The following is a 25166-nucleotide window of genomic DNA, read 5'->3' as shown; positions in this document are numbered from 1 at the left end:
TGCCCTCTTCTGAATAATAACAGGTACAAATATTCCCTCCCCAATCGATCTACCTTGTAGTTTTCCAATACTACAGTATGACAAGTACCAGCTTGCAATCGGTCAATGCTAAGGATGATATGGAGCCTGCAGGTCTGCGTTATAATTCAGGTTCTGATTGTTCTAGAGTCAAGTAAAATCAAGCTTTTCATGCATCAACTAATTACATATTCACCTTAAATAAAAAGAGAGTCAAAAGACTTATGAAAATTGGTAGCAAATTGGGATTTCTTAAAAAAAATTACTTTGTTATTATGACGAAAGTCCCTCTGAGTTTTAGTGATAATGAATTAATTCCTGTACATTCCCTAATTACAGTCAGGGCAGCTCAGTGGTTAGCACTGCTGCCTCATAACACAAGGGACCCAGGTTTGATTCCAGACTTGGGCGACTGTCTTTGTGGAGTTTGCACATTCTCCCCGTGTCTGTGTGGGTTTCCTCTGGGTGCTGCAGTTTCCTTCCACAGCCCAAAGATGTGCAGGTTAGGTGGATTGGACATGCTAAATTGCCCACAGTATTTGTGTAGGCTGGGTGGATTAGACATGGGAAATGCAGGATTATAGTGAAAGGAAGGTGGGTCTGTCTGGGCAGCTCTTTGGAGGGTTGGAGTGAACTCGATGGGCCAAATGGCCTGCTTCCACACTGTAGGAATTCTGTGATTCTACGATTGATTCTACAGTCGACAGAGTAAAGTTAAATATAGTTTGAATTGTAATCTGGTGTTGTATGACGCAGTCAATATGAACCTAGAAAACATGTCAGTCTCAGTAGGACATCTCCATTAACTAGCAAAGTCCATATAGGACAGAGTGGAATTTTAAGGCACATTATTGCCTGGTTTACAGTTCCTTTATTTAATTTACTTTCCCTTTAAAAATGCTCCTGTGCAGTTGTCCAGCAATCGTTATTATAGTTTACAAATTGAGAAAAAAAATTTTTCTCGCTTTTAGCTGCTGTCTTCTAACCCATTTTAATTTAAATAACTTTGTTTCTGATTAATCATCATTTCTTCTGATCCACTCTGTTACGATTGTAGCACACAGTAACAGCAGGTTGCCAGAGCTTGGAATTTAATTTGCCTTTTATGTCGGTTTGCATTTGCAAACTGTATCCTGCCTTTACATTAGCAGTTTGGCGAAAGAGACTCTATCCAATCTAATTTTGGAAATTCATTATATAAATAGTCAGGGGTATGTTAGAATTTCATAAAAAGCAGTTTTTTTTTAAAAAAAGTATTGAAAAGTCAGTTTTATTGTCAATTTTATTGAGAAAGTATTGAAAAGTCAGTGTAGTTCAGTAAGAAAGAACTTGCATATTTAGGGCATGACCTCATACTGGCTAAAGCAATTACAGTCAAAAAAGACATTTAAAGTGTGGTTATTGTTGTGGTGAAATGTGACATGCAACTTGAACGCCATAACCACATAACAATAAGATTAGTTAAAGTAATTGATTTTAGTAGTGTTTGAGAACTAAACACTGGTCAGAGTAATAGGAGAACTCAGTTGTTCTTTAGTTTACATCTTAAAGAGCAAATGAGCTTAATTTTAAACACCTCGCTCAACAGACATAATCTTGAACAGGGCAACACTGTGTTCGACTGTTGACCTAGATTGCATGGTCAAGCCAGCCTTGAACCCACAACCTTCTGGCTCAAATGTGAAAATGCCACTCGAGCCAAGGATAATACGTGATGAAAACTCTGGAGGCTTTTCATAAGTTACACTGAATAACATCTGTCTTGTTTCCAGCACTTGTTTACATTACGGCATCATGTGTTTGAAGAGATTGAACTATGACAGGAAGGAACTAGAGAGGAGGCGAGAAGAAAGCCAGCATGAAATTAAAGGTTAGTTTGAAAGAAATGTTGCTGTTAGTTTCTTGATTAAAATACAAAAGTTGAGCTTTAAATCCAGCAACTGAAACTTCAGATTTATTTTTACTGTTATTTCCATAGATGCGTGTAGCTGTAATTCTGGATTCCTGCCTTCACCATTCTATATTATGACCAGGACAAGCCCAACTTTAACATGACAATTGATATTGTTCCAACTACAAAGTAGTCAGGGTGCTGCCCAATGCTTGGTCAGCCCCTTTTACATGTGTGTCCCCGATGGGTCCACTAGTGTTCCTGTTTTATCTTTGAGAAAGAGATGCTCAGAACAATGGTGAAAATCAAACTCTATTATTCTGGCTGGAAGAATGATTTCAGATTTGCACTGGCCTATCTAAGAATCTCACTAAAGTGAATCAACCTGGGACCTAGTGTCACTTTATTCCTTTCTCGTTTTCCCCTTCCGTCTCTGACAGTGTTTAAAAGCCAGCGACATTGATTTGAAAGGGTTTCTGATGTGGAGGCATTTCCCTTCAAGTTGAAACATTTTAATTGCTATGAAGGGAGCTGAACCATAAAGTTAATACTTGGTCAAAATATTTTATTATTCATAAAGGTTTAATCAATTTTAAGTTCTATCAGTGGGACCCAGCATTATGTTTACAGTTTTTGAAGTGTTTTTGCAATTATCACAAAGTGCAATGTGATAAATGCTGTCATGTACACACATTATCCCTGAATATGGGGATAATATATATGACAATTGAAATCTGCTCTCTGAAATCATAATGTTACAATGTACAAGTGTAATTTTTGCTCATTTGGCAGCGCAAACCAGCTGACCAGCCAAATGAGCAACAATGTGATAAAATGTGAGGCTGGATGAACATAGCAGGCCAAGCAGCATCTCAGGAGCACAAAAGCTGACGTTTCGGGCCTAGACCCTTCATCAGAGAGGCTCTCTGATGAAGGGTCTAGGCCCGAAACGTCAGCTTTTGTGCTCCTGAGATGCTGCTTGGCCTGCTGTGTTCATCCAGCCTCACATTTTATTATCTTGGAATTCTCCAGCATCTGCAGTTCCCATTATCTCTGAGCAGCAATGTGCATGGGTTCAATTCCCACACTGGGCTGAGGTTACAATGAAAGAATCTCCTTCTCAACCTCTCCCCTCTCCGAATGTGGTGACCCTCAGGTTAAACAACCACCGGTCATCTTTCTGTGTAATGAGTGAGCAGTCCTATGGTGCAGTAGACTGTAGTGATTCTGCTTTCTTTTGTTGTTGCTACAATCAGTACAATTCCATCAATTTTGCAGCAGATTCCTTGAAAGTTAACTACTTTGGGTGGAATGTAGTAAATCTATAGAACTCGGGATATGAGTGGATAGGATTATCATGAATGGTCTGGTAATCATCTTAACTAGGATTAACAGATGATTAACAGAGGATTGTGAGTATGACTGCACTCCTTTCTTCTTATGGAGCATAACCTGGAATGAAATAAAAACATTGGCTTTACTAAAGCTCCAATATTCTTGCAGCATTAATGACCTTGCATTTTAATCAGCTGTTATTGGTCAGTATAGCAGTGCACTGGGTTCAGCAGCATGTACACTATCACAAAATATCAGTGGGTTGATGAAAGTGATTATTTGCAATATTTAATTGCTTTAGCTGCACTTGAGATCAGTACAAATACGGAGGTTATAAAATAACCCTCATGTATTGGGAAAAAAGCTAGTTTTTCTCCTATCTCACAAAGTAACCTGCAATTTAGTGAGGAATTTTATTGCTCTGGAATCGGAACCATTTTACGCTTTATTAGCTTAGATGTAAGTTATTACTGTAAGGTGAACTGTTAGATTGAAATACCCACAGCAAGCTTTGATGATTACTCGGCATGCTGAGTCACCCATCATAAGTGGAGATTCAGTTTTCCTGGCTATGCATGAATGTATGAATTGATGACTGTCAATGGGGAGGAAAATACTTTATTTAAAAAAAATCTTGAGAGCAGACTTTTTATTGAAATATATGTGAAAAAGATTGGCACGGCCTATGAGCTCCTCCTTTCTGTTTCAGTAATACGTGAGCTTAACCTGTTACATAACTAAAGCCTATTTGTGGAATCCCAATGCAATTTGAGATATTAGTTTTCTGAACCATGGCGTCCTGTCTCCTCATCTGACTTTTACTGTTCTCCCACTGAACCACAGCTTATGGAGAATGCATTGCGTTTGTGAATTATTCAGAACAGTTTTCAGAACTGCAGCTGTTCCGGAGACAGCTCTGGCATGCTAAATCTGTAGTTGCAGAAGAAGCCTGAACATGTTCCAGAATGGAAGTAATTTTAAAACCTGACATTTCTTGACTGTGATACAATGTTTGATCTGTACCTAGATGTGTTGGTGTGGACGAACGACCAAGTCATTCACTGGGTGCAGTCTATTGGACTACGGGAATATGCCAACAACATCATCGAAAGTGGGGTGCATGGTGCCTTGGTAGCCCTGGACGAAAATTTTGATTACAACAGTCTAGCTTTATTGTTACAAATACCCACACAAAATACACAAGTAAGCTCCATAATTAATGCCTTTGTTTCCTCCATCAGTTTGATTTCTAAATGATTAGAAAAACTGCTAAAGTTAAAAATAGATTTTAACTATGATTTCTTTTACAGGCAAGGCAGGTCTTGGAGCGTGAATTCAACAACCTGTTGGCTTTAGGAACTGAGCGGAAGTTGGATGATGTGAGTATTAGGGATCCGTTTGTACTTTTAGTGAGGAAAGTGTAGATAACATCCTGACTGTGTTTAGTTGTTTTACATGCTTAGTGTGCATGTGCCAGTGGCTGGATTCATGGAACATGGAGAATCATTCAACAAATTAGAATGGCTGGGGCTGAAATATCCATATCCTTCCTTGTCTTCCTCGATGATTCTGTAACATTTGACAATCACCTGTACCATCTTCTCCTGTTGACTTGTGCTTCTTGGCACTGATTTTGATGAATTCCACTGACTAGCATTTCTCCTTCAATGACTTATTAATTCCACTGCCACCCTCAGTACTGAAACCATTCTGGTTGGCTCCCAGCATAACTCAAGTCATCATTCCAGGCAACATCTCTCTCAAAGCTATTCACTCAGACTGGGCCCAGTCCCATAAATCCCATCACCCGAGCCATTCATTAACTCCTCCACAAAATCACTCACTGACATACTTTCTTCATCCCCATCGTTGTCAAATTCCAAACTACAATGTACATCAATCGAACCTATCAAATGGCATTCTGCTGCGACGGTTTCACAATGACTAATGATCCGTGCTTTCAACTGTACTGAATTAATTTGAATAAAAAGGATAAATCTAAATGGAGATAACAAAATATGAAAGACTGTGACCAAATCAACTATGCTTCATGTTGCTGGTGAAACCACTGATGGCTTGTTTCTGTGCTGTATAATTCTGTTGTTCATCTTCATTTTCTGATGTTTTCTTAGTTTTGGGTTTGACCTACTTTACTTAGCATCCTTCTCTAACAAACATCTTCCAGTTTTCTCTGACTCTGGCTCACTGTGCTTCAAATTATTGTACTCTTCTCTGAAAAACCCTCTGGCTTATTGTCCCTTCTAATCCTGAAGTGTATTTTGAAAACCTTTCTCTTCACCCATACTTTTTTCACTTAGAGTCATAGCATTATACAGCATGGAAACAGACCCTTTGTTCCAGCTCGTCCAAGCTGACCAGGTTTCCTGAATTAATCTAATCCCATATGCCAGCATTTGGCCCATATCTTTTGCTATTCACATACCCATCCAGATACCTTTTAAATTTTGTAATCGTACCAGCTCCCACCACTTCCTCTGGCAGCTCATTCCATATACACACCACCCATTGTGTGAAAAAGTTTTCCCTTTCAAATCTTTTCCCTCTCACATGAAGCCTATGCCCATTAGTTTTGCACTCCCCCACCCTGCAAAAAGATCTTGTCTATTTACCCTCTATGTGTCTCTCATGATTTTATAAATCCCCATAAGGTCACCCCTCAGCCTCCCTCACTCCAGGGAATATAGCCCCAGCCCATTCAGCCGGTTCCTACAGCTCAAACCCTTCAACTCAGTCAACATCCTTATAAACATTTTCTGAACTCTTAAGCTTCACAACATCCTTTGCATAGCAGGGAGACCAGAACTGCACACAGTATTCCAATAGTGACTTAAACAATGTCCTGTACAGTCACAACATGACCTCCCAACTCCTCTACTCAATGCATTGACCAATAAAGGTGAGTACGGGGTGGCACAGTGACTCAGTGGTTAACACTGCTGCCTCACAGCGCCAGCGACCTGGGTTCGAATCCACCCTCAGGCACCTACCTTTGTGGAGTTTGCACATTCTCCCTGTGTCTGTGTGGATTTCCTCCAGGTGCTCCAGTTTCATCCCACAGTCCAAAGATGTGCAGGTTAGGTGAATTGGCCATGCTAAATTACGCATAGTGTTCAGAGATGTGTAGCTTAGGTGGGTTATAAGCGGATGGGTCTAGGTGGGATGCTCCAAGGGTCGGTGTTGGCTTGATGAGCTGAAGGGCCTATTTCCACACTGTTGGGATTCTATACCAAATGCCTTCTCCACTATCCTACCTATCTGTGACTCCACTTTAAGGAAACGTGAACCTGTGCTCCAAGGTCTCTTTGCTCAGCAGCACTTCTAGGACCTTACCTTGAAATGTGTAATTCCTACCCTGATTTGCCTTTCCAAAATGCAGCACCTCACATTGATCTAAATTAAACTCTGGGTGCCATTCCTTGGCCCATTGGCCCATCTGATCAAGGTAACGTTGCATTCTCTGAGGTAATCTCCTTCACTGTCCACTACACCTCCAATTTTGGTATTGTCTGCAAGCTTACTAACCATACCGCTAATGTTCATATCCAAATCATTAAAATATATAATGAAAAGCAGTGGACCCACTGATCCTTGTGGCACACTGCTAGTCATAGGCCTACAGATTGAAAAGCAGCCCTCCACCACCACCCCTTGTCTTCTACCTTCGAGCCAGTTCTGTATCGAAATAGCTAGTTTCCCTGTATTCCATGTGATCTCACCTTACTAACCGGTTTACAATGAGGAGCCTTGTCAAATGCCTTACTGAAGTCCATACAGATCGCTTCCACTGCTCTGCCTTAAATCTTTTTTGTTACTTCTTCAAAAAACTGAATCAAGTTAGTGACACAGGATTTCCCATGCACAAAGCCATGTTGACCACCCCTGGTCAGTCCTTGTGTTTCCAAATACGTGTATATCCTGTCTCTCAGAATTCCCTCCAACAACAAGCCTACCACCAATATCAGGCTCACCGGTCTGTAGTTTCATGGCTTTTCCGTACTACCTTTCTTAAATAGTGGCACCACATTAGCCAGCCTCCAGTCTTCCAGCGCTTCACCTGTGGCTATCGATGATACAAATATCTCAGCAAGTCGCCCAGCAATTGCTTTCCCAGCTTCCCACAGAGTTCTAGGGTACATCTGATCAGATCCTAGGAATTTATCCACCTTTATGGGTTTTAAGATGTCCAGCAACAACTCCTGTGAAATATGGACACTTTTCAAGATGTCACTATTTATCTCCCCATGTTCTCTATCTTTCATACCCTTCTCCACAGTAAATACTGATGAAAATACTTATTTGTCTGGGATTGCCTCACTCTTGTCTAGAGTTTACTAAATTACGAAATAAAAACCAAAAGAACTGTGGATGCTGTAAATCAGGAGCAAAAACCAAATTGCTGGAAAAGCTCAGCAGGTCTGGCAGCATCTGTGAAGGAGAAAACAGAGTTAACATTTCAGGTCCGGTGACCCTTCCTCAGAGCTGATGGTCATTGGGAAAATGCCAGTTTATATCCAGAAAATAGAGAGTTGGTTGAGGCTGGGAGTAAACTATAAGACAGAGCCCAAAGAGAGAGAAAAACAGTTGGACAGACAAAGGATTTGCTCATGATCAGGCTGGGAGTATGAATAGTTGTTAAAGGGGACTGGTGATCACTAACAAGGGGCGAGTAATGGCAGGTTATGTGGTAACAAGGCCTGGTGTGTGCGGTAGGGAGTGTTAGAACATGGGAGAGTTTTGACCCTAAAATTATTGAACTCAATATTGAGACCATAAGGCTTGCATTGGGCTTCGCTGGAATACTGCAGCAGACCAGAGACACAGATGTTGGCCAGGGAACAGAGTGGTGCATTAGAGTGGCAGGCAACAGGTAGTTCAGGGTGTTTTTTTGCGAACAGAATGTAGATGTTCTGCGAAGCGGCTACCAAGTCTATGCTTCGTTTCCCCAATGTAGAGGAGACCACATTGTGAGCAGTGAATGCAGTAGACTCGATTCTGGGAAGTGCAGGTGAAGCACTCTACTTTCTGCTCGCAAAAAGACCCTGAACTACCTATTGCCTGCCACTTCAATAAACCACCCAGCTCCCTGGCCACCATATCTGTCTCTGGCCTGCTGTAGTGTTCCAGCAAAGCCCAATGCAAGCTGGAAGAACAACACCTCATTTTCCACTTGGGACGCTACAGCCCTCCGGACTCAACATTGAGTTCAATGATTTTTACGGCCTAAACTCTCCCATGTCCCAGCCCCTTACCTCACACACCAGGCCTTGTTATCACATAGCCTGCCATTACCCCTTGTTGTTAGTGCCTAACAGTCCCCATTAACAACTATTCACCCTCCATACCTGATCGTTAGCAACTCCTTTGTCTGTCCAATTGTCTTTCTCACTCTTTGGGCTCTATCCTATTGTTTACTCCCTACCCCACCCACCTCCCTATTTTCTGCATATAAACCGATGTTTTCCCAGCCACCATCGGTTGTGAGGAAGGGTCACCAGACCCAAAACTTTAACTCTGCTTTCTCCTTCACAGATGCTGCCAGAACTGCTGAGGTACTCCAGCAACTTTGTTTCGTTACTATATTACTAACCTGATGTCTCTGGAACGTATAACGGTGGCAGTGAAGGCACCTTGATCAGTGAGCCATCCTATGCTTTTGAACATAGAGCATAGAACAGTGCAGCACAGAAAGAAGCCCTTAAGCCCAGCAAGTACACATTGACCATGATGCCATTCTTAACTAATCCCATTTGCCTCCAAATCATCTGTATCCTCCTGTTCCCTGACTAATCTTGTGTCTGTCCAAATGCTTCTTAAACACAGGTATTGTATCTCCTTCTACTACTTCCCCGGCAACACGTTCCAGGTATGTACCACACTCTGTGCAAAAAAAGAAACCTGCCTTACACATCTCCTATCAAATTTCCACCCATCATGTTAAACCTGTGCTGTCTTGTATTTGGCATTTTCACCCTTGGAAAAAGACTGACTATCCACCCTGCCCATGCCTCTCATCATTTTATATACTTCTATCATATCATCCCTCAGCTTCAAAAACAATATAAATTTGTCCTGATTGCTAATATACTCTAATCCAGGCAACTTCCTGGCAAACCTCTTTTACACCAACTCCAAACTTTCTATACCCTTCATGTAGTGGAATAGCCAAGTTGCACATAATACTCCACATGTGGTCTAGCTAAAGTTTTATACAACATGACTGTTAACTCAGAAGGCAAACATATCGCATGCCGTCTTTACCACCTTGTCCATCTGTGTTGCCGTTTTCAGGAAGCAATGGACTTGCAGCCCAAGATCCCTCTATATATCAATGCTCCTAAGGGACCTGCCTTTATCTTTTATTTGTTCATGGGAAGAGAGCATCACTGGCTAGGTCATCATTTATTGCCTATCCCTAATTGCCCAGACGTGGGGAAGGCATCATGTCAATCACAGGAGTATATGTGAGCTGGATTAAGACTTTTACCCTTCACTCTGTTCAGGATCCAACAGCTCAGTGGGCAGGACTGAGACTGGAAGCAGTCCCTAGATTCCAAGTCCCAGAATCCAAAATCTCGGATCTGAGTACATAGATGGGGGTGGGGGCCAAGGGCCTCTTGCAGTGTGGGTAGGTAAGGGGTCTTGATGGAGTGGTTGTTACAGGAGAGAGCACCCTTGGGTGGAAATGCCAACCTTAAATAATATATTGATAAGTCTGCAGCAGGTGGGAGGGCAAGAGAGAAAGCCATCCATGTGTTTTTATGGGCCCTCCTGCTTGGGCCATAAAATTACTTGAGGAATTTGCAAAGGAAGTGCAGAGGTTGGAGATGATGTGATAGCAGGATTGGAAAGATTGAAGGCTGGCCTTTTAAGGAGAGGAATTGTGAGGGCAAGTCTGGAAGAACGGGAGACAAAACCTGAGGAGATGGAACTTTTAGCAATGACACTCAGTACGGTGGCTATGGCTAGCTAGGTAGTTAGAAACCAAGAACTGGATTTGGTGGATATGATGAACTTGGAGAGGACATGGGAGACGATGTGAGAAAAAGTGAAGTGTGAAGCATGGCTGAGGCAACTATTTCTTGTTTGATGTCTGTATTTATTATCAAGTGGAAGAGGGAAGACAACAGATTTGGGAGTGAGAAAGGAAAGAATCAATGGAAGGATAGGAATGAAGGACTCAAGAAGACTAAGAAATGAAAAGCATGACAGAAGTCATGGGTTTTGGACTAGAATGGCAGCTAAAATGTGTACACAGTGAATGCTCTTGAAGATTATTTGTCTTAGTCAGAAATAAAAGTCAAGGAGAATGCAACATGAAAGAATCCAAATTTCATGGAATTCTCCAGAATATCTGTGTATATTGTTCTGGATTCCGAAAAAAAAAATTATCTAGAAATCAAACAATCTCTGTTGGTATTGAAGCAAATAAACCACAACATAAGCCGTTTAAATAGAAGCAAAAACAGAAATTGCTGGAAGTGCTCAACAGGCCTGGCAGCATCTGAGGAACAGGTTCTAAGGAAGGGTCATTCAACCTGAAACATTAACTCTGATTTCTGTCCACAGATGCTACCAGACCTCCTGAGCTTTTCCAGCAATTTCTGTTTCTGTTTCTGATTTACAGCATCCCCATAGTACTTTAGGTTTTTAGTTTAGATAAAAGTTTAATATCATGGAATAATCCAACTCTTAAATATTTTAAATTCCAGCAGTACCACAGGTCTTATTCCTTCTGATATTGCAGGGTGATGATAAAAGTTTTAGGCGGGCACCATCATGGCGAAAACGTTTTCGACCGCGAGAAATCCATGGTATTACCATGATGCCAGGGTCGACAGAAACACTACCTGCAGGATTCAGGGTTACAGCAATGTCCAGCCCAGCTCCATCAGTACAGCTGAAGAAAATTCAACCAGAAGGTAAATGAAATCCACATTTCAGCTGCCTCCTGCTGATAATAGAGTCAATAATTTATAATGTTCAAAATTTAAATCATCAATTTGTTGTGCAAATAAGGTGTAACTAGCTTTCTGATGAGGAATCAGTTTGTTACAGTGGTACAATAAAGGTAGAGGTCAGAACTAGTTCTGGTGCTTTGCAAATAAGGTTTAACTGCAAATTAACTGTGTTGCGATGAAATAGAACTTCACAACATAAATTAGAGCAAACTTTGTTGTATTGGGCAGCATCGTCAAGACATAAATATCAAATTTCAATGTTAGAGCCATTTTGCATGAATTGACAATCCTAACAAGACATTAGTCTGAACTTAAGTTTTTAAAAAATCGTTCATAGCATGTGGGCATTGCTGGCTAAGCTAGCATTTGTTGCCATCTCTAAGTGCCCTGGAGAACGTGCTGATCAGTTGCCTTCTTGAACAGCTTCAGTTTGTTCGATATAGGTAGACTCACAATGTTTTTAGGGAAGGAATTTCACAATTTTGGCCTATTGTATGCCAATGCAACATATGAAACTGCCCAGGATGATCTGTATCAAATACTCCAAAAGACATGAATCATAAAATTTTGAAATATTAAGTGTTAATAAGCTCTCTAACTTCATTTCCTGTTAGCCAATTGTTCTTCATTTGTATTCTAGGGCAATTATGAAAAGAAATCCAGTTTACTCCATTCATGCAGCCTTTAGATTTCCTGCAATCATTCATTGGACATCATACCACCACAAATATCATTTTTAATTACTTTGGTGTTTTCTCCAGAGCACATTTACCCATTCAGTCTTTATGCTGCAAGTGTGCATGGAGGGCTAATAAGCACGGTGAACTTCGTTACTGGACATTAACCCACTGCAAATCGCTATGTATGTTAAGCTACAGATTAGCAGCAAGAGAGAGATGTGATCCACAAACCCTGCCCAGGGTAAAATGTTGACCCCATCTGTCTCTCTGGTTCAGCTGGGTAAAGAGCTGAGTACTGGAGATCCTCAGACTTCACTGAGATAGATTATCTCAACGAGACCTGCACCCTAAGGTGAAGTAAAGCAACTTCAGTCATGTTCCAGCAACTACTGCCACTGTTGTGCAATTCTGAATATCAGATAAATCTCTTTTGAACTGAGTCACTTGCTGAACCATTTCAGAGGGGACTGAAGAGGTAACCTCGTCTGGAGACACATGTAGGCCAAACTGGCTGAACACCCTTTAGGAAAGGAAAGACAGCCGTGAACCAGGTTTTTATGACAATCACTGGCAGTTTCTTGGTTACCATTATCAAGACTAGCTTTCGATTTCAGATTTTAAAAATTGAAGTTAAATTCCACCGGCTGCAGTGGTGGGTGTTGAACCCATGCCCTAAAGGATTTTACTAGTCCATTGGTATTACTATTCTGCCACCGTTTTCCCTGGTTTGAAGCTTCGCTCTCTATGTTTGTACTAACTAAAATGACTTGCTGTACTTACTGCATGTTGTGTGTGTTTTCTTATCATTGGTCATGAATGGAACATAGTTGGCACATCAGGGTCACAGAGGTTAGACGCATCAACAGTCCGCACTTACTCCTGCTGACAGCCAGGTCAGTCAGGGAGTCAGCAGTCATTACCAGTGAGTATGCAATTTCTACTTTTTTTTTCTTTGTTCTGTGCATGGAAGGGAAAATTTGAGCTAATTTTGTTCACTGTAAAGCAGTACACAACAGTCATAAGGTTTGCAATCTAGCATTATAATGTTGAAGAATTTCAGTCCTGGCAACACTATCATTTATGTGGCTTGTAGAAGGATGAGTCTATCCAATCCATAACGTTTCTGATTGGGACTGGTGTTGCCAACTTGTAGATAATGGTATCAATTGCCTGCAAAATTGTTATTATTTATAGATAAATATTATTACTAATTGTCAGCCTATTTTGTTTCTAAGTATAAATTTCAACTAAAATATGCAGCAGATTTGATTATTGGACTAGGTGAAATCTATTACATGGTTAGGAGTTCTGAAAAATGAATGTCAGTCTATATTCAGGCAAAAGTACTTTTTTTTGATACACATCCCAGGCTATCTCCAAAAAAACAGAATTTGGCCATCACCCCTTGATGCTCAAGATCATAACAATCACTGAACCCCCTACTAACAAGTTACCATTGAACAGAAACTGAACCAGACTAGGCATATAAATATTATGGGATAACAAAGTGTAGAGCTGGATGAACACAGCAGACAAAGCAGCATCAGAGGAGCAGAAAAGCTGATGTTTTCGGTCTGGACCCTTCTTCAGAAATGGGGGAGGGAAAGGGGATTCTGAAGTAAATAGGGAGAGAGGGGGAAGCGGATAGAAGATGGATGAAGGAGAAGATTGGTGGAGAGGAGACAGACAGGTCAAAGAGGTGGTGATGGAGCCAGTAAAGGTGAGTCTAGGTGGGGAGTTACAGAGGGGATAAGATGGTCCAGGGAGGATGGACAGGAGGTGAGGTGAAGCTCGCAGGTTGGAGGTAGGGTTAGGGCTTGAGGTGGGAGGAGTGGATAGGTGGGAGGAAGGATGGATAGGTTAGGGAGGCAGGGACGAGTTGGTCTGGTTTTGGAATGCGGTGGGGGGAGGGGAGATTTTGAAGCTTGTGAAGTCCACATTGATACCAATGTGAAGGGCTGCAACCTTCGGGTAGCATCATTGTGGCACTGGAGGAGGCCCAAGATGGACATGTCATCCAAGGCGTATGAGGGAGAGTTGATTTGCGACTGGGAGGTGTAGTCATTTGTCATGAACCGAGCGTAGATTTAAACATTTAAATATTATGGGTACAAGAGCAGGTCAGAGACTAGGCATCATACAGTGGGGCTATAGGGCAGGATTTATACAGTTATGGTAGCGGCCTGGGGAGTGCTGCTGAACAAAGAAACCTTGTGGTGCAAGTGCATAGTTCCTTGAAAGTGGAGTTGCAGGTGGATAAGATGGTGGAGAAAGCGTTTGGCACACTTGTCTTCATTTGTTAGTGCATTGAGTATAGGAGTTGGGATGTCACTGTCATGGCTGTACAGCACTTCGGTGAGGCCACTTTTAGACTACTGCATTCAACTCTGGTCTCCCTGCTACAGGAAAGATGTTGTGAAACTTGAAAGGGATCAGAAAAGTATGTTGTCAGGTTTGGAGGGTCTGAGCTTCAAGGAGAGGCTGGATTGGCTGGGACTTTTTATCCTGGAGTGTAGGAGGCTGAATGGTGACCTTTTAGAGGTTTATAAAATTATGAGGGGCACTGATATGGTGAATAGCCAAGGTCTTTATCCAGGATAACGAAGTCCATAACTTCGGCATAAGGGCATAAGTTTAAGGGGAGACGGAAAAGATTTAAAAATGACCGGGGTGGGGTGGGGTAAATTTTTCATGCAGAGGCTGGTGCCAGTATGTAACAAGCTGCTGGAGGAGGTGGTGGAGGCTGGTGCAGTTACAACATTTAAAAGGCATCTGAATGGGTAGATGAACAGCCAGGCTTTGGAGGGATATGGGCCAAATGCTGGCAAATGGGATGAGATTGGTTTAGGATATCAGGTTGGCATGGATGACTTGGACCGAAGGGTCTGTTTCCGTCCTGTGTAACTTTATAACTCCAAGACTCACTCCCCGCCTGACTCCCCAAAGCCTGTCCACCATCTGCAAGGCACAAATCAGGGATGTGATAGAATGCTGTGCGCTTGCCTTGGTAAGTGCAGATCCAATAACACCATCCAGCAGCCTGCTTTACTGGCACCATTCCCACAAACTTTCACTCCATTCAGCTCCAACTTTCAGTAGCAGTGGGGTTTACGAGATGCACTGGAGAAATTCATTAAGTCTGCTCAGCCGGCGACTACTATCGTCTAGGAAGACACGGGTTGCAAATACATAGGAATGTTAATGCCTACAAGTTGCTTCTAAGTCATGATTCGACTTAGAGATATATTATTGTTTCTTCAGTGTATCTGGTTCAAAATCCTGGAGCTTCCCCTCTCATTGTGGGTGCACCTGCACCAAATGGACTGCAGCACTTAAAGGCAGGAACTCACCAACACCTTCTCAAGGACAACAGGAATGGCCAATAAATGCCAGTAACAAGCAAATCCCATGAATGAATAAAAACAAAATTCTGCCTTTACATTAATGCATAAGTAGAAAATTGAATATTATAACTATTTCCCATGATGAACTTGTCTATTTTCATGCCTGGTCTCATTAAATGATGTCAGCTGTTTAATTGCATTGCCTAGCAGCTGTCCTCACATGTCCACAAGTTAAGGATGTCCGCTTTATCAAGAACAACAGATGAAATAGTTCATCTTTTATAGTGCGTGCATGTATGATATTTGTGCTTGGGAGGTGGCCATCTCTGAGTAAGCCAGTGGTTATGGGCCATTCTGAGTTACCCTTGAGAGTAACCTGACTGTGCATTCGTGAGGAACAGTGTAGTAAATATTATATAAATCATGACATTCCTTAGAAGGCTTTACTTTTCCGCAGACTGCATCCGTAGGCATTTTTCATGACAGCCAGAAAAATATTGTTGCTGCTGGTCGAATTTTCCTTTCATGCCGACTGTAATCTTGGCAGCTTTTTAGTACATTAAACTCAATACACTTTGCAGTCATGAAATTATATTTTCAGTATTCAGGCAGTTCTCTCATACAGTGCAATCAAATTTCCTTACATAGAACATTACAGCACAGTACAGGCCCTTCAGCCCTCAATGTTGTGCCGACCTGTCATACCGATCTCAAGCCCATCTAACCTACACTATTCCATGTACGTCCATATGCTTGTCCAATGACGACATAAATGTACCTAAAATTGGCGAATCTGCTACCGTTGCAGGCAAAGCATTCCATTCCCTTACTACTCTCTGAGTAAAGAAACTACCTCTGACATCTGTCCTATATCTTTCACCCCTCAATTTAAAGCTATGCCCCCTCATGCTCGCTGTCACCATCCTAGGAAAAAGGCTCTCCCTATCCACCCTATCTAACCGTCTGATTATTTTACATGTTTCAGCTGATGGTTTTCTCCCAACCACTATTTCATTCAACTTACTATTCATAGGTGAAAAGTGTCCTGCTCTTGGGGATCATGGAGTCAAGCAATTCCTCACAATCTCACCGTCATTTTCTTTGGACTTAGAATGTTCAGTTTTTCTGAAGGAGTTTGACCGCAGCAAGTGAGGCCTGTAATCTACTTCCTAGTGAACTGCAAACATGCAAATTCACTGAATACAGCAGTGTCTCCACTAAAAGGCTTGAGAATAGCAAATAAATTGTTTGATGAATTGCCGTGATTTTGGGCTATTACCATGGGCTCTTAAGTTACTTCTGATCAATGTTGTGACTAGATTTTGATTGACCTGGAAGACAAATTTATTCTTCAATCTGAAATGATGACTGAATCCAGTTTTGAATGTGTTTATTTACCCCTTTGATATTGTATGTGTATAATTTAGAATTTGAAGTAAAGAATAAATCATTCCTAAAGTAACAGGCAATGTAATTCAAACGTAATTCAGATTGCAAACTTACCACGTGCCTGTCTTCCTTCAGTATGGAGGGATATTTAGCGTGGTCGAAATGCATTAATACTTCTGGTAGGGAAATGTGCTGAATCCCAGGAGTCATTTTATGGGATTATACCGAGCAGCTGTCCATGAGTAGAATGCACTGTTCCTCCAGATCTCACCATTAGGTTTGCAGATCTTTTCCCATTCTTTTGTCCACCTCCTCGTCTCTGCCGTTACCATTGTCTGAAATTGTTGAAATGAGATTTTGGACACTGATCACGTAACTGCCCCAAAAAACCAAAATCAGACTGACTGTCAAGGAAGTAGAAGAGCCATACAATTGTACTTTGAAACTAATTTTCCACATCACCCTCTTTTACTTGAAAGAGAAAGGGAAGTTTGTGTTTAAGAAGTTTGAAATCTGGTTGCTTTGAGGATATAGGATTGCTTGAGTCACAATAGTTAATAGCACTTGAGAATTTCAAATGTGTGGCAGATCTCTGAAAAGGCAACTCCACCAATACACTATGGATTACCAAGTGAACTTTCAGAGCTAGATAATACTATGGACTTCAAAGTAAACTTTCATGTTAATAAACCTCTTGGACCAACTCTACCCTACTTTGTTTTATTTTAAACAAACTTCACTTTCTTTTGTTATTCTCTTATGGGATGTGGGTGTCACTGGCAAGGTCAGCATTCATTGCCTATCCCTCATTGGCCTTGAGCTTAGTGGCTTGCTAGGCCAGAGCAGAGGGCAGTTCAGAGACAATTACATTGCTATGGGTTGGGAGTCACGTGTAAGGCAAACCAGGTAAGGATGACAGATTTCCTTACCCAAAAGGCATGAGTAAACGGAATGGATTTTCATGGCAACTGATGATTGATTCTTGGTCACCATTACTGAGTCTAGCTTTTAATTCCAGATTGCATTTGTTATGTCTGAATGTGGTGGGATTTGAGCTCATCACCCCAGTATGGAGATCACAAATGATAATGACATTGTTGCCAAACAAAATAATTTTGCTGTCTTAAAACAAGAATGTACCACTGATCTTTGAGCAACATTGAGTACAACTGACCTCAGTATCCCTGGGATGAGGAAAGAAAGTTGTTTAAAAAGAAGAACAGCTCAGGTTCTTATGTCCCCATTGTCCAATCACTCACTCACTGCAGCGCGTGAGGACATGCAGCCCAAGAATGGACAGAATTGTCATAGCTGTGAGGCCTTCCACAGTTGAACAAGCTTCTGATATTTACGTGTCCATGTGGCATATGAAGCATAGCTTCTTGGGCAAAGCACGGGTCTCTGCAGAAAAGTTCTGCAGGCACACTCTAGAAGACAAATACTTCTGGGATGGGCAAGGGGAAAAGCTGATTTGGAAAAAGTATAACTAACAGTTCGAATTTTTCTTTCTCTTTCTCTCTCTCTCTCTCTCTTCCAGTCCATTCCCACTACCTGTATGGACACATGCTGGCTGCCTTTCGAGAATAATCCATTCCATCTCTGTGAGATCAACAATGGATGTCAAATGCTGCTGCACAGTAGCTGGAAAGGCACAGATGGTCAGATGTACATTGACTATAAATGGGCAATAGTTTACTACAGTTCAGAAACAAAATCTTAAACTTATCATTTTATTTATCTAGTAATGACTTCCTTTATGAGATTATACTTTACAAAGCTGGTAGAAAATTCTAGGGATCCATTTTTGAGCTATTTTACTGTAATAATGTTCTGGTACAGTCAGTAGTAAGTTCTGTCAACTTTTAACCTCAAGTACCATTGTGGTTTAATTTGTTGTAGTAAATTTTCTCAAGTGTATCATACCCGCCGTATGTAACTGTATGGCCATGAAGTAATGCAAGTTTTTTTATGTAAATGTATATAAAACGCTGACTGTAACAGCATTTTTTAGATAATTTAATGGAATTTGAAGTATGTAGATTCAACCTAAACACTGTCTTAATCATTGTTTCTGCCATTTTAACCTTGCCAATACCTTTTACAGGCATCCTGTTCCATTGACTGAGGGCTTGTTCGTTTTAACAAATGAAGTGTGCAATTATTTGTCTGCCATATTAACTGTAGCATAACATATGACTGGATGGCTTGAAACCTGATTAGTTTTGGGTCGTTGTTGAAACAACTGAAGTGAAACAGACTTCTCCTGTGTACGTAAGCATTGAAAATCTCCGTTCAATGGTGGTTCCCAGCTCTAGGAGACTCTTGCTCCACTGAACATTTTAAAATAAGAGATATACAGAATAGTACTTTGAAAGGTATTTAACTCAGCCTTGTGTCTACGGAAAGGGTTTGTTTCCTTCAGTTTTGCCTCATGAACCCCTGAGTCTTACATATTAAATAGCGTGTCTTTTCAGCGCACTTTCCTCAAGTGCGTCCAGAACACTATTTTCCGCTCCACATCACCCCTTTTTTCCTGCCTATACATGAGGACCTGGTTACAAAGGATGTTTTTCAAAAGTATAAGTACATTAGAAATATTGCATGTTTATGAAGCTGCAAAGCAGCACGGCATCCAAAAGGTGTCAAAGCTGACCATTCTAATATCTGATATGGTTGTCATCACTGATGTTAATGGAGCAATTTTGAAATGGACAGTTTCTATTGCAAAATGTTCTTTAAATATTCTGTAAGATGTATGGTTACAAAAGTACTTCACAATTTTTCAAGCGATGCCTTGTACACTTTAAACAAGGTACCTCCTCTTGTGATTTCCCACTTTTAAGTACAGCCTCCAAAACTAGAATCAGGGCATTTTGCCTTTTCCCCTATTTTTAAACTAATGTGACAATCTAATTGTAGCTTAAGAGAATATTATGAGGCAGATGCCCATTGTTAAAGTGGCCATGGCCATTCTATGTAGGATGGAAGGAACTGATTACGTGAAGCTAGTATCAAGTTAACACTTACTTCAGGTTGTCCAGTTATTTCCTGAGGAATTTAGCCAGGTTCCTTTTAAAGTGTGTTAAAGTGGCTAAGCACTGGGCACTTTCTATTCCTCAAGTCTTTGTGACTGTTCCTTGAAAAATATCAAATGGTGATAACTTATATGAGGATTGATTAAATGTTGATCATGTTTTATAAATTCATTTTTAATAAATTGATACATAGTCCATCTAAGACAATAAAGGGTATATGGTTTTAATTCAGCACTTTGTGGGGTGGCTAAAATAATTCTTGAACATAAACTGTTTTGCAATCACTATAATTAAATATTCTCAGTAAAGAATTTTAATTCCCAAGTGCCACAACGAAAAATATGCTTTAATTTCTTCACAAATCTTTTTTAAGGAGTTAAACATTGTGCTGCATGCATAGAATGAACACAGGACCACAGACTGAACTGACACTGAGCTGCGACTATGAAGGTCAGCATTATACATTAAAGCCCAGAAAAAACATGGAGTCATAAGTACTTATTTAAATAACAGCTGCAATGGCGTCACCCAAAGTTTTATCAAAATTGTTCAATAAATTTAGGAAATGTTGTTGGCATTATCTAAATTCAATTTCCTTCTGCTCAATAAATTTATGAACAGCCCCCACTTTAAGTTATTTGTTCTCAGAAGCCAGCATGATTAATAAAAATGCATGAAATTCACTCTGTTTAATCTTGGGAAAGCAAACATGTTGAGTAGCTTATATTGTCCCTTCATACTTCATAATCAGAATAATGAATCAAAAGGCTAGATTTCCAAAGTTATTCAAATGTTTTAAATTTGATTGTTTTTAAAACACTTTTTAATTATCTTGAACAAATATTGTCTCTGCCTTATTACATTTCTCCCCTCTGAAAATATTAGTATTATGTGAGAAACATCTTTCTTAATGAAATTTATTGTCAACACTGCACTCTGAATGATCTCATTGCTTGTCTTAACTTTCATTTAACTAATTAAATTATGTTTTAAAGGTATCCAGTAGTATCTTGTGGGAATTCAGTTTAGTTCATCCATTTCTTTTTCTTTTTTGTTGTGAAAAAATTTCATTGATACATTTTGTGTCAGAATGTATACTTTTCATATTAGATTGCAAAGATATGGTTCAGGAAGTGTGCTGTTCGGAGTTTCAAAAGAGATTAAATTATTCTGTTAAAATGGGGAGGAGCTCATGCCATCTTATCGAAGTCTAGCTCTGCTCTACTGAAAGACATGGCTTACCATCACACACACGTACACACACCCTTTTACTCAAATGCCATAAACATTGTTTAAAATATGTTTGATACATGAAGCGCACTTGTAATATGATCTGACTCCATACTCCTCCACCTGCCTCTAAATTATGTTCATATTTAACTCAACTGAAGTTAAATTAGTAAAGGACCTTTTCATCTTTGTAATAAAATCCTGAGTTCAAGATATAATTTACAGACATTCTGTTTCTTAAACAAAAGCACCTCTTTATTTTGTCTTTCAGGCAGTGATAGTGTACTCAGTCATTGGTTTTGCACTTTCTTTTATTCTCGCCAAGTTTGCCTTGTCATGTGGTAATTGTCATTTTACCAAATGTACTAACTCAAAGAAAAAAATGTACATACACTGATGAAACAGTGAATGATATCTGTCAACTCTACTATTGTTTGACTGTGCAGCATTTTTGTTACTTATGCCTGTTTTTTTTAAATGATGAACATTTCTTCTGAGTGTGCTGGGGCAATGATTGAAAACCTTAGTGAACAGATCTTATCTTGTTCCATTTTCATTCTGCAACACATAGTTTGGGGGAATTTTATAGACAGTTGCCCAGAAATCATTATTTACTGCTTAATTATGTGTCAATCCCATGTGTTTTTGTTTTGTTTTGAATATTACTGTTTAAAATGTTTGGGTCTGTAAGGATCATTACTTGAGTTGTGTGTACCATAAAAGGTGGGAGCAGAAGTAAGCCTTTTGGCCCATCAAGTCTACTGTGCCATTTGATGAGATATTGGCTGATGTCATAATCCACTTTTCTGCCTTTTCTCCATAACCCTTGTTTCATTTACTAATATTTCAGCCTTGAATACAGTTAATGACGCGGTCTGTACCGCTGTCTGTGGTAAAGAACTGCGCTGAGACAAAATTTTCATCCTTCTCTTAAATGAGTGACCCCTTACTGAGATTAAGCTTTCTGGTCCCAGAATTTCCCACAAGGTGAAACAATCTCTTCACATCTACCCTATCTAGCCTGTTAAGAGTCTTGCATATTTCAATAAGGTGCGTATCATTTTTCTAAGCCCTAATGAATACAGGCCCAACTTACTCAACCTCTCCTCATAGAGAATACCTTGTTGGACTTGGGATCAACATAATGAACCTTCTTTAGATTGTTTCCAATGTTGGTATATCTTATCCAGGATGCATAGATCAAAGCAAGATATACTTACATTGAAGACAGTCCGGAGAACATTCGTGTGGTCGATCGCAGATATGGAGGTATTTTCTTATGAGGACACCCTTAGAATTCATTAGACTAAGATCCATTGGATGAGATTGGGATAACCCAAAGCAAAGGGATCTCATTGGGAATCATGGACGTTCAGGCTATGTTTATAAAATTATGTTCATTGCAACAAAACCTTGGTCTTTTTTTTGAAGAATATTCTATCTCATGTGAACCAATCCCTTCACACAATATCTGGACGTTTTGTTATGTCACCCAAGGGAATAAAAACAGTGTCATGAGAGCTACAAGCAAGCCTTTCAAATATATATGCACTTTGATAATGTCTTTAATTTCTTGATTTGATTTGTTAGTAAATTTGGAGAATTCCAAAGAATGTTTTGAGGTGTTCCTCATTTCATCGTTCCACAGTAAACATAAAACATTGATGCACACAAATTCAAATATCACTGAGTCAAAGAACTGTACAGCATGGAAATAGACTCTTTGGTCCACCCCTTCCATGCTGACCAGATATCCTGAATTAATCTAGTCCCATTTGCCGGCATCTGGCCTATAGACTGCTAAACTCTTTCTATTCATATACTCATCCATTTGCCTTTTAAATGTTGAAATTCTACCATCCTCCACCACTTCCTCTGTAGTGCATTAATTATTTTTACTGGGTGATTACATATAGCTTATTGGACCGAATAAAGACGTGCTGGCATTTTATTTAAGGGACGTTGTCATCTCATGAGCATGTGATGATGCAGCTAATGACAATATCACAAAATACCTGGTCATGGCAACCAGAAAAATAAACATTAAAAAGAAAGTAAACTCTGTAGAAGTTGGATCAAGGGCCAGTAAAATAGTCGAGACTGCATAATTGGCTGAACTTATCTAATTTTCCAAGGGCTTGACTCACCTGTACTGTCTGGCTGAAAGACCCCTGTAAATCATGGTGTGACTGGCCTGTTGATGACGTGACAGAAAAAGACTAATTTTGTGTAGTTTTATGTAACACAAATATCATCTTTGCTCCTGCATCCAAACCTTCTGATCTTAGAGGTATGACAACTTCCTGCTGCTGTGATATTGTGTTTTGTAGATACATGTTCAACACTTTGCTGCTGCACACTGCTTCCTTATGTACTTACATTCCACCTTCTTTAAGTAACAAATATATAATCAGTGTTCACCTTGCTGCTTTATGAGATAGGGCACTTATTCTACACAAGTCCAACCTTGTAGCTTTCTTTGGTTTTATGGAAGAGAAATTTATTTGTGAACTGTGTACATTTATAAGTTGTAGCTCTTGCAGCAAGTGTTGGATGGCTGGAATACTAAATGATGGTCATCACATCACATAAATCTTTAACAATTCAAAAAGAGAAACAAAAGAATTACTGTTTATATTAGAGATAAACAGCCAAGAAAAGCTATCATTGAAAATTCCATTAATAGTTTCTTTACCAACATTGCCTGGTTGGTTTAATTTATAATGTGACAGATACCATGTTGGAAAATGGCTATTTAATAAATGGTGGAACAAGTCCACATAGAAGTAATACGTTGGAAGTTTTGCAAATTCAACTGAATTTACTGAACATGAAGTGATGTATAAGCTTTGTGCTTCAGCAAAATATTTAGTTATAAATCTGGTGAACAGCTGGACACTCATCAGAGAATAACTTCTTTGCACGCAAGTATCGTAAATGTTGGATCAAATATAGTAATACATCTACATTTGAGGAATATGTATGCCATTATCCACTTGTTTTATTTTGCTCATGTGTTCTCTGAGCTGTCTAATGCAGACTGCTATGAAGACCCAATTAATCAACTAACAAGTTTTGGTGTCAGAAGGGAGGTGAATTTAGTTTTAATTATCAGTTGGTTTGTATTGTGGTCCAAGAAGGACAATAAACTGGCACTGATATTGTAAATCTGATCTTAATAATTAACTTCTAGTGAATGAAATGTGTTTGTATGCAGTGAACTTTTGGTTTGGGTCAGAATAATTCTGAAGGTTGATTAAGTATTATAATTTTTGAGTTACTGACAGTCATTGTCAGCCATTCAGAAGTTAAGATAACTCGATTCTATGAAATGCATTTCTTCCCAAAGTAATAGTGGTCTTGCCTTGTAATTTTTAAAAGAAATGTGTAAGTGATTTTTGGAAAAAAAGTCAGCATTTTAAAAAAAATTGCTGGTAAGTATTATTTAAGTTGTACATTAACGTGCTGTTTGTTCTGGACTGTATTATAACCTTCTATTTCATGAGCAGCCTCGGACATTATTCTGTTTTTAAAACACAAATGTGATTGTTATTTTTTTCCTGGCATGGTTATAACTCTGACATCAATGGGCATTGCATTAAACCTTTCAAGGATCTCCCTGGCATTATACACTTTATCCATTAACGAGTGATAATGGGGAGCAATTAATAGTGTATTTCTGATGGTGGACAGTCAGTACTCTACACAATGAAAAATTCCTGTATCCTTTTAAGAACTACCAATGTTTGAAATTTTGGGGATAAAGACAATCCTGAATTCAAACCAGCTTAATAGTTTTGAGCTGGAGTTGTTGCACACTTGGAAAGACATGTTCATCTGTGTCCGAAATGTGGTCTTCCTTTCTGTTGCTTAAGGGAATAAAATATAATTGTTTGCAAGTTTCAGTAAACAACTGAGAACACAACATTGTGGTATTTGCACTTGAAATGCTCTTGTTTTGTACAGTATATTCAAATCTTTTGTTTCTTTTGTCACAGTATTATTTGTTGCCTGGTTCCAGTGGACACTAGAACTGAAACAATTATTTTCCACTGCCAATAAAAAAATGCATTGTAAACGTTTAATGTGTTCTGCTTCATCCTTTTACTTAACAGAATGGCATTCTTTCAATCACATATGAAATCAGGGGTCCTATTGTAAAGAACCATAGAAAACAGAAGCAGGAGTAGGCCATTCAGCCCTTCAAGTCTGCTGACTTTACAAATGATGATGGCTGATCATCCAATGCATTACCCTGTTGCCAC

General features: G+C 39.7%; 1 protein-coding gene across 2 annotated transcripts in view; it reads left to right on the top strand.

Annotated features, from left to right (window-relative positions):
• The window catches only part of ppfia4 (PTPRF interacting protein alpha 4), a 642255-nt gene extending 617303 nt beyond the window's left edge, over positions 1-24952 (top strand). For both annotated transcript variants that reach the window (XM_059653442.1, XM_048553122.2), the window contains 6 exons: positions 1791-1888; positions 4272-4447; positions 4555-4623; positions 11010-11184; positions 12731-12825; positions 18174-24952. In XM_059653442.1, coding sequence (XP_059509425.1) covers positions 1791-1888; positions 4272-4447; positions 4555-4623; positions 11010-11184; positions 12731-12789 — 577 coding nt within the window. In that variant the 3' untranslated portion in view covers positions 12790-12825; positions 18174-24952. The remainder of the gene's footprint in view (positions 1-1790; positions 1889-4271; positions 4448-4554; positions 4624-11009; positions 11185-12730; positions 12826-18173) is intronic.
• Positions 24953-25166: the final 214 nt, after the last annotated feature.

This window comes from Stegostoma tigrinum, chromosome 21, assembly GCF_030684315.1.
Source record: "Stegostoma tigrinum isolate sSteTig4 chromosome 21, sSteTig4.hap1, whole genome shotgun sequence".
In the NCBI taxonomy this organism is placed as follows: domain Eukaryota; kingdom Metazoa; phylum Chordata; class Chondrichthyes; order Orectolobiformes; family Stegostomatidae; genus Stegostoma; species Stegostoma tigrinum.
The sequence above is the reverse complement of the archived record's forward strand: the minus strand, read 5'-3'. Positions and strand labels throughout refer to the sequence as shown.